The sequence below is a fragment of the Penaeus japonicus genome, unplaced genomic scaffold (genome assembly GCF_977035675.1).
Source record: "Penaeus japonicus unplaced genomic scaffold, GWHDUDI00000001_assembly GWHDUDI00000009, whole genome shotgun sequence".
Taxonomy (NCBI): domain Eukaryota; kingdom Metazoa; phylum Arthropoda; class Malacostraca; order Decapoda; family Penaeidae; genus Penaeus; species Penaeus japonicus.
The window spans coordinates 40,905,663-40,915,662 of record NW_028234411.1 but is presented as its reverse complement, the minus strand read 5'-3'; the positions used below and the strand labels follow the sequence as shown (position 1 = coordinate 40,915,662).

General features: G+C 45.1%; 1 protein-coding gene across 4 annotated transcripts in view; it reads right to left on the bottom strand.

Moving 5' to 3' along the window:
- The window catches only part of LOC122259442 (uncharacterized), a 109,480-nt gene that overhangs the window by 18,300 nt on the left and 81,180 nt on the right, over positions 1-10,000 (bottom strand). For 2 of the 4 annotated variants that reach the window (XM_086540111.1, XM_086540112.1), the window contains exon 2: positions 8,760-9,064. The exons of the other annotated variants lie outside the window; for them this stretch is intronic. In XM_086540111.1, the coding sequence (XP_086396237.1) occupies positions 8,760-8,803 (44 nt within the window). In that variant the 5' untranslated portion in view covers positions 8,804-9,064. The remainder of the gene's footprint in view (positions 1-8,759; positions 9,065-10,000) is intronic. 4 annotated transcript variants of the gene reach the window in all.

Below are 10,000 nucleotides of genomic sequence, written 5' to 3'. Positions count from 1 at the left end.
CTGACGTAACCTTGGGGAACTCCACCATCAAAAGCTTTAAATTTTGTCTTTTTTGTCGTTGTTATCATAACTTATAAATTATACTTTCCCCCTGTATATGTAGATTTTGGAATTGAACTTCTCCAACGTGAAAATAACGGTTCAGTAATCTGACACTAATGTGATCGGACCGTAAACACTTTGGTCTCACACCACAAACGTTTTACACTGCATTGGTCCATCGCCTACCTCCATGCCTCACCCTTCACCCTTATATGCACCCTACCGGAACCCTGCAAACCTGCCACAGCTGTCGTCTTCTTTATGGGCTCCGTCACACACAATACTCCTTTTGCTGAGAGGTGCGTCGCAGGTCCTTGCTTCCTCTGACTGTCACTCATTACTGGCACATGAGGCTGTCTATATCACGACTTCCCAGACCGCAGGAGTTGTTGCACTGCCTCCCACCTCCCACATGAGAGACGCTTACAAGCCGCTAAAGAAAACGGGAACTGGGTCGAGATGTGGCTCTCGCTCCGCCGACCGACCGCGTGACAGTGCCGTGGAATGCCGGCCGTAACGTTCCGAGAGTGAGATCAGCAATACATACTGAGGCCGATAGCTGTAGTGACAAGAAAGTCCATGCTCCCTCCCTCCCTCCCACCCACCAACCCACCCATTTCTCTCTCTCTCTCTCTCTCTCTCTCTCTCTCTCTCTCTCTCTCTCTCTCTCTCTCTCTCTCTCTCTCTCTCTCTCCGTCTTCTCTCGCCCTCTCTCTCTCTCTCTCCGTCTTCTCTCGCCCTCTCCCTCTCCGTCTTCTCTCGTCCTCTCTCTCTCCGTCTTCTCTCGCCCTCTCCCTCTCCGTCTTCTCTCGCCCTCTCCCTCTCCCTCTCCCTCTCCGTCTTCTCTCGCCCTCTCCCTCTCCGTCTTCTCTCGCCCTCTCCCTCTCCCTCTCCGTCTTCTCTCGCCCTCTCCCTCTCCCTCTCCGTCTTCTCTCGCCCTCTCCACTTCTCCCTCTCACGCCCTCTCCCTCTCCCTCTCCGTCTTCTCTCGCCCTCTCCCTCTCCCTCTCCGTCTTCTCTCGCCCTCTCCACTTCTCCCTCTCTCGCCCTCTCCACTTCTCCCTCTCTCGCCCTCTCCACTTCTCCCTCTCTCGCCCTCTCCACTTCTCCCTCTCTCGCCCTCTCCACTTCTCCCTCTCACGCCCTCTCCACTTCTCCCTCTCTCGCCCTCTCCACTTCTCCCTCTCTCGCCCTCTCCACTTCTCCCTCTCTCGCCCTCTCCACTTCTCCCTCTCTCGCCCTCTCCACTTCTCCCTCTCTCGCCCTCTCCACTTCTCCCTCTCTCGCCCTCTCCACTTCTACCTCTCTCGCCCTCTCCATTTCTACCTCTCTCGCCCTCTCCATTTCTAACTCTCTCGCCCTCTCCACTTCTCCCTCTCTCGCCCTCTCCATTTCACCCTCTCTCGCCCTCTCCACTTCTCCCTCTCTCGCCCTCTCCACTTCTCCCTCTCTCGCCCTCTCCACTTCTCCCTCTCACGCCCTCTCCACTTCTCCCTCTCACGCCCTCTCCACTTCTCCCTCTCACGCCCTCTCCACTTCTCCCTCTCTCGCCCTCTCCACTTCTCCCTCTCTCGCCCTCTCCACTTCTCCCTCTCTCGCCCTCTCCACTTCTCCCTCTCACGCCCTCTCCACTTCTCCCTCTCTCGCCCTCTCCACTTCTCCCTCTCACGCCCTCTCCACTTCTCCCTCTCTTATTCATTCACATTCAGTAAGTTAATGAATGTGGTTTGTAAACAAAATCAAAACCGTGATGGTCTATCATGAACTTATCATATATATGTCCATTATTCTTATAGGTTTACCTCCCTTCACAAAAAAGTAATCAACGCGTTGAATCGACATAAACGGATCCCCGAATCCAAGGGGGTCGAGAGCAGAAGACGAGGTCCAGAGCTGCAGGGAATAGGACTGCTTAGAATCCTGATCAGGTAATGACGAACCCGATGCGGCGAGGACTCCGCCCCGCCTACACGGGCCGACTTCCATCAGCTTTATACGCTAGTGCCCCGCATCACACCCCGCCCATGTTGCTTCTTCCCGCTGAGAACTCGTACTTGTCTTCTAAGTTCGACGCACACATGGTAGAGCTCTTTTCCCTTAGGCGCGGGAAAGGGAACGAACAGCTTAGGAAATCAACCTCCCTCTTCACAGGATCACTTGACATCTTGTCCCCGACCTTTAGGAAAAACACTTCTGCAGTTGCGGGGGTCACACTGGTGCTGTATGGAAAGCCTTCAAGATCTATCCCCAAAACACACTAACCGAAAGAAATCTTGGAGTCACTATTATAGAATATATTCAAATTCCACGGCGAGAAGCATTCCAAGCGAGACTTTTTTTTACAACCACTGCTGACCCTTTTCCAAGCAAGTCTCTCTCACTCTACACAGCCACCATCACTCTCCACACACCAACCGCGTCTCGCTACTGTCCGCCCAGCCTCACAACTGACCCTCTCTCTCGCTCTCTTCCCTCCATCCCGACCTGGAGGAAACACCTGTTCTATTAGATACAGCCGTGCCCTTCTGACGGAACTTGAAATTTCAAAAACTTTCAACTGCCAGATCCTGAGCTAAGTCCTTCCAAGAGCATACGCTATTATTCGCTGTGCATCAGTACAAGTACATATGCTTATGATTTTTTTTTTTCTTTTTTTTTACAATTCCTATCCTCTAGGTTACATCTCTAATTCGTACAGCTTACAACCTGCTTTAAATTAGAATTTCTTCATGAAGTTTCTAGAATCAAACAACAGGTCCTATCTCGACAAATATCCGTCCTTTCATCATCACACCCATTCTCAGGTCTCCCCCCCCACCCCTTTGTGAGGACCCCCACCCCGCCCACACGCTGCGTAACCTGATCTTGCGTCGCACAAAGTTGCTCTCCTTACAAAAACAGATTCGCACCTGCGTCCCCCCATACAAGTTGGATCCTAAATTAGATAAGCTGTTGCATGCGTGGAAATGTATAACTGAGCTATGTAACTGAACCGAAGCCACTACTTTGGTTAAGATCTAACGACCTTGCAATGTCCTAGGCTTTGTCCTGGATTCACACCATTCATTGTTCAAATTTCAACTTCACGTTAGCAACGTAAAAATTATGTTCTTTCATAATTGGTTATGAATGAACCTAATATTTTTTTTTGTATAAAATGCATTTCTATAGTAACATATAAACAGGCCTGAATATATGAACATGTTACATCTGAGTAAAGGTAGGTGAATTATAACAAATCTACACGAATATCTAAAAAAGTCCTAGTTCTACATGCGGAGAGCGGGAGGGAAACCCCGAGTGAAACTGTCTAGACGAGGTCTAGCTCGGCAATTGATGATAAGTATTGGTAAACACACTAAAGAAAACACAGTAAACACACTAAATCAAAACTACCAACATCCGAAATTTCTCTGGGGTCATTTAACAGAGTGCTCCACGCGGACAAACGCCAAGTGTCATCGTGAATCAAATCTCATCCTCTGCCTGGCGTTCACTCGCTTGCACTACACGGTATAGGAAACACAAAACCAGTCGTTATACAACTAATGACAACAAACAGCCGGTTCACCTGCCATGGAGAATCATACTCCGAACGAACATAAGGGCAGTGCTGTAACACGTACATATAATGTGTTACCCGCATACGTGAGAACAGCTGAAGAGGAGATACAGATGGCAGAAGCTAGCAGCATGTATTATCATGCGTTGATAATAGCTACCTTCGCTTACCAATCAACTTGAGCACAAAGATGAAGTTCGAAACGAGATGATCAATGGTTTCGACCAAAAATATCTTTATATGTATTCCTGTTCTATAAATTCTATTATATGTGAAAAGAAATTCAATAAAAAAAATGCCAAAATATCAATCCGTTATCTCATGGAAAATAAAGTAAGAAAATATTTTACTTCCTAAACACTTGATAAAAAAGACGAAATAAAATGGCACATACTTTACAAACTAAAAAAAAAAACAAAAACGAATAATTCAGAAGGCAAGGTTTCACTTCCCTTTCCTGTAAACGCACACTCTGTTTCCCGCCTTTGTATTTGCATTCGTCTTTCGTAATTCTGTCATCCGTGAAGCCTATGGCCTGGTTCAACACTCATAAATTAGCAAACGACGACGAGGAACATCTCTAAAAGCGAGCCATATAAAGGGGCCTCTCCTGGGCGCGTCCCTACAGCTAGTGGAGTCCTACAATCTTTGCTTAAAGTCACTTTGTCTTTTCTGTCTTGTTCGAGTTGGTTAGTTGAACATATTTCACTTACAAATTAAATAGGCCACTCAAGTAAAACATTCTTAAAGATTTGGTTTAACGAATAAATTACTTTCTTGGGTTTACACCGAAATCCATACGGGACGCAAACCTGAACTGAAGTATAAGAGAGATAAATATATCTCGCTAAAGCATCATAGAGCTATGTATACGACAACAAACATGTCAGACTGGTTGAGGTGACGGGGTGCGGCAGGTCTTAGGTGGCTTGATGTCAGGAGACTTGTTCAAATGCACCCCGGTGTAAGTTCCATAAAATAGTCCCGCGACAACATCAAACACGAATTCACGGGGATAAATCGCACGCTTCAAATTTGAATCGATAAAGTTAATTTATAAATTTCATCAAGTCCTGTCATTACGAATGCACAAACTATAACGGAGTTAGCATACGACGATGATGCACTTAACCCGCTTCACTCCGCCACTGCTGTTGCGCCTCCCTCGACGCAGTCCCTAGTTCCTTCTTCCGGCTTCCCACCGACAGCCATTCACGCAGTCTGTTCCTGCTACACCTCTTCGCCACCACGACGAACCTCCAATACTTCCAGCAGAGAAGGGAAATACAAACGCACGTCGTCAACGCTGCTGACACGCAGGGGAGTTGTGGAAGCTTTTCCTTGGATGTCACATTTCTTAGTACAGGTATGAACTATTAGACATTTCAAATCCTCCAAACTACCGTCTTATCAAACCACGCTACACCCATCGCCATTGCAACTGATATACACAGTAGTTACGTATCAGTATAACTTTGATCTAGCACCTATATAAGCACAACCAGTACTAGCCACTACGTGCCATGAAGCGCTGAAACACATACACAGCCCACGTGCGCTACAAGATCTTTGGTTACACTGCATCTACGAGACAACCGTCCGACAATCTCTGTCTGTCTGTCTGTCTGTCTGTCTGTCTCTCTGGGTACGTGCGTGCATGCATACGTGTGTTCTTCACAACACCTGGAGGGAAGGGGAGGAGGGGAAGGCAGAGAGAGGGAGCGAGGAGTGTGAGCGCAGAGGAGGGAGGAGGAGGATTAAAGAACGTGAAAGTGTTAGATACTTGAACAATACCGACGAAACAAGCTACACTGCCGGCTTCTTGATACAAGTGTGTTTATGTGTGTATCGATAAGTGCAAGACGGTTCCACCCACGAGCTCTTTGGTTCCAGCTGCCACGCATGGCTGCGCGATCCCTACCTTTTCGTTTTGAGTCTTTCCACTATACTGTTTTTCTCCCTTACAGCCCACAATATCACCAACCTCCTGCACAGTAAAACGAGACTGATCTAAAGAGCATGATAACGAGAGGGAGAATGGGGAAGGGGAGGGGGAGGAGGAAGCGAGATGACGTCATGATACAAAACGAGGTGGGGGAGGAGAGCAGGTGCACGGCGCTGCCAGCCTGACGATCGCGAGTGCCTTCTCCAATAGCAGGGGCGTTCCTATTCCCCTTTCCCTTCGCCCCCACTATCCCTTGATTCTCATTCTCTTTCTTCTTCCTCCAACATTCCTGTCTATTTCTAGCCAGTCATCCCCCTCCTTTCCTTCATCCTCCCATCCCTGACACGGTCCGCAACACAACCCCGAACCTGTACGTGACATGCTTCCTCATCGAGAGATCACGCCCGACATCACGTAGTGCGTTTTATTTTAAACTCTAAAACAGAAGAAATGGACATAGCGCGCGGGTGTGTGTGTGGGGGGGGGGGGGGGGTCCGGCGCAAACCTGGACACGGGACATCCTCATGCAGCCAGGACACGACTTACTAAAGGATTTCGTTTGAACTGCTTAGCGAGTTGCTGTGTCGTTTGTTCGTACGTAGGCAGCCAAAGATGCAATTCGAAGACGGTAACACCGAAACACGAGAGAACATGTACGGGGAGAAAATGTCGATGGCCGACGTCTTCATTTCAAACTTGGCCATGCAAAACGCGCATGTGACGTAATGAAATTGCGCATACATACGCACACGCACACGCACACGTACGCAAATACACCCGACCCGACTTGCTTGGTAACGTTGCTTGCAAGCATACTCGCCATCTGCACTGTCCACTTCACACGGGCGTTCCTACCTTCCCTTGTACGGGTTGCAACCGCACCCCAACTGCTGACATTGCAGGGCAATCGTTACATATTGCCAGAACAGATTCGTTTTCACAAATAATATACATCATCGATAAATCTTACTATTTGCAGGAAAATAACAAGGCCGCCTCAGGAAATTAATACCATAAAGTGAGCACAAGGAGAGATGCAGCATTAAGAGAAATCAAAACATTATTGAAAGTCGTGTATCAATGACGAAAAGGTAAATTTTCCGAACAATGCCTTGTTACTAAATACAACAAAAGTGGTATCGATGGATTCCTTTCACGCTCTACTACTCATATATAGTAGATATAATATGCGATTCCACCCTTGTACCCCACAATCTGGATCCCGATAGAAGGGAGGGCATGAAGGATATCAGGGAAATTGCAGGGTAATATATGAATAAATTGCATTGATATATCACTCAAATACACCTTAGTTTCATCCTATACCTGTTTACTGTAAAGTAAAAATGCTGAAGATGCGGTTTCTTTACAAGGGACCCGCATGGCGTACCCTGTATATAGCGATCGCGATTTTTGGCGGGTTTTGAATATATATTGAATATATATTTTGAATATATTTTGAATATATTTTGAATCAGTTTTAGGGTTTTTTGGCTCCAAAATTGACCAACCTAACTTTATCTAGTTTTGAAGATAGTCCTAGCCAGGGGGGGGGGCTTCGGTTCACCCCCCTTGGAACCACCTTTTATATAACACTTAAAGCTACTTACCTTGATTTTCGGGAGTTTTATTTTGGTTTGCATACATGGAGCGATAACAGCGATAGCACCTTTTGAATACATCGTCTCTGTGTATCCCGCGTCGCCAATGTATATCTCGTACCGGGATCTATCGCAAACACACAACGATATGATTGGCTAGTCGACCTAAGGGTACTTCTCACGGGCTGTCGTCTATAGAACTAAAAATACTAAAAGACATCAGTCGACTGTTTCCCAGTGCAGGATGAAGGTCGGAAGACCTGATCTGTAACGAGTGCCCTATCCTACTAAACCATAGCAGTGGAATCGCGGGTAATATTTACTATATATGAATAGCAGAGGGTGAAAGGAACCCATCGATTCCACTTTTACTGTATTTAGTAATGCGACATTATTCGGATAATTCACACACACAAACAAAATCAAAAGGATAGATAATAAAAAAAAGGGGGAGAGCAATATTTTAAATTAGTTACCCCTCTTTCTTCTCATAGAAAACATAAGAGTGCATTTCCCGTTTTCTTTTAGAGTTGATTTCAAACAAGCGGCACTTCCTAACGCTCGTTTTCTGTTGCTATTTCCGGGAATGACATCACTATGCAGGATGCTCTCATTGCCCCACGTGTCCTGTTATCGAATAATAACGTTCTATTTCTCATTCATGACCAAAGCCAACACATCCTTGACCCTCTTAGATCAAACACAAGACTTTAATACATTCAACAGTCCTCAATTTATTCATCACGAGTATTCCCTACAAAATATTCCGCGAGTTATTCTCCATTATAATGCAAGGCTAATTACGCAGTGCATATATACCTCTCAAGTAAATATTCTAAAACATATACCAGCATCTACATGACCACGTACAAGGCTAGATTTTGTGAAAAAAGACGAAATTAACTCTCAAGCAAATATTCTAAAACATAAATCAGCATCTACATGACCACGGACAAGGCTAGATTTAGTGGTTAAAAATAAAAGAGACGGGACATTAACTAACTAAATAACACAAGGATGGGAGAGCAAGTGCGACAACATCGTGTCCTTGAAAATCAAATTTCCATAAGGCGTTTCTGATGGGGACTTTCGGAGATAAAAGGGAACAAGCCGTCTGACAAGGACGCCCATTGCTTCCTGGAAGGTTACATACATCTTTACACTTAGCATACATTGGGCCAAGGCAAACAAACAAAACACATCACCCCTACCCCCCCTCCTCCTCCACACACGAGTAGCACAGACACAAACAGGCAAACACACACACCGACGGACACACGGTATGTACCCAGACACACACTACGCAATGGTGTCGGATCTCACCGCTGGCATCCAATACGCCCAGCGATCTCATGCGAAGTCAATGAAATATCGCAGGTAAAGTGTCATCCAATTGCATAATAAGAAACATAGTTTTCCTCCGGTAAGTCGAGACAAAGAGTGGTCAGGTTATTCAAAAATAGTTTAGTCATATAAACAAAAATAAGCGAAGGTAAAAGTCTTTTGTTTGGTTTAGTGGACAAAACTGTCATTTAGACAATAGCAAGAACTATCCACAGTTCTACCTTTCATACAGTCTAGCTTATCTTAAAACTACAGAAATACTCACCCGATTTCCCTTAATATAGAGGATGGTCTCCTGGTGCGGCCCATGCTGTTCTGGTCATAATATAGACAACACTCACATCACAAGGGTTCGAGAACACACTAAACAAAGTCTGACACAAGTTGCTGTTGCCTCACCCTGAGGCTTTATATGTGTCCCTTAGGGTGCATCAATGACACTTGCGCATAGACACTCGCAACAGTGGGCACTACACTTGATTTCAGTTTATTTGTTGACGATTTGCACAGTGCAATCCAAGTCTGGGGGTGTTCTGATACGATTATCCGAACTGTATCACTGTATCAAATCTAAATTGAAAGAATGTTTAGCTTTGTGAAAATTTAGTTTTCAGGCATTGTAAAAAAAAATATTTTGTCAAATGACACAACAACAGAGACTATGAACATACGGTCGCGGAGGATGCGAGGGAAAATGAGGTAAATGTTATGACACAGGCCCACACGCCGTTGAATATCCATCATGTAGAAACGGTGCGTGTATAAATATTATATACACACACACACACACACACACATATATATATATACATACATACATACACACATATCTATTCACACACACACACATATGTATATATGTATATATACATATATATATATATATAATATATATATATATATATATATAACATATGTATATATGTGTGTGTGTGTGTATGTGTATGTTTATGTATATGTGTATATATATGTGGTGTGTGTGTGTGTGTGTGTGTGTGTGTGTGTGTGTGTGTGTGTGTGTGTGTGTGTGTGTGTGTGTGTGTGTGTGTGTGTGTGTGTGTGCGTGTGTGTGTGTGTGTGTGTGTGTGTGTGTGTGTGTGTGTGTGTGTGTGTGTGTATTTTTTTTTTTTATAAATAAATACTTTTTTTTGCGATCGCATATATAATCTTTGAATCATCACAAGCTCCCCGGGATGAATTAAAACCCGGTTCTGGTGAGCCTTATGAGATTTCGTGTCTGTTCAATCACATTTAGGTCCCCCAATCTGATATTCATATACATAAACATAAAAAAACAACAACAAAAGATAAGTAGCACATAAAAAAATAAAACCATTATATATCCCCAGACAACCCGTCATGCGCTTCCTTCCGACCTAAAATACACTAGCGTATGCAACGACTGAACACTCTCTCCGGCGAATAGTGTTGCAAGCCCGAAAATGAGGATTGCGAAATCATCCGTGCAGCTAACCGAGCAACCGAGCAACCGAGCCAAGTCCGAAA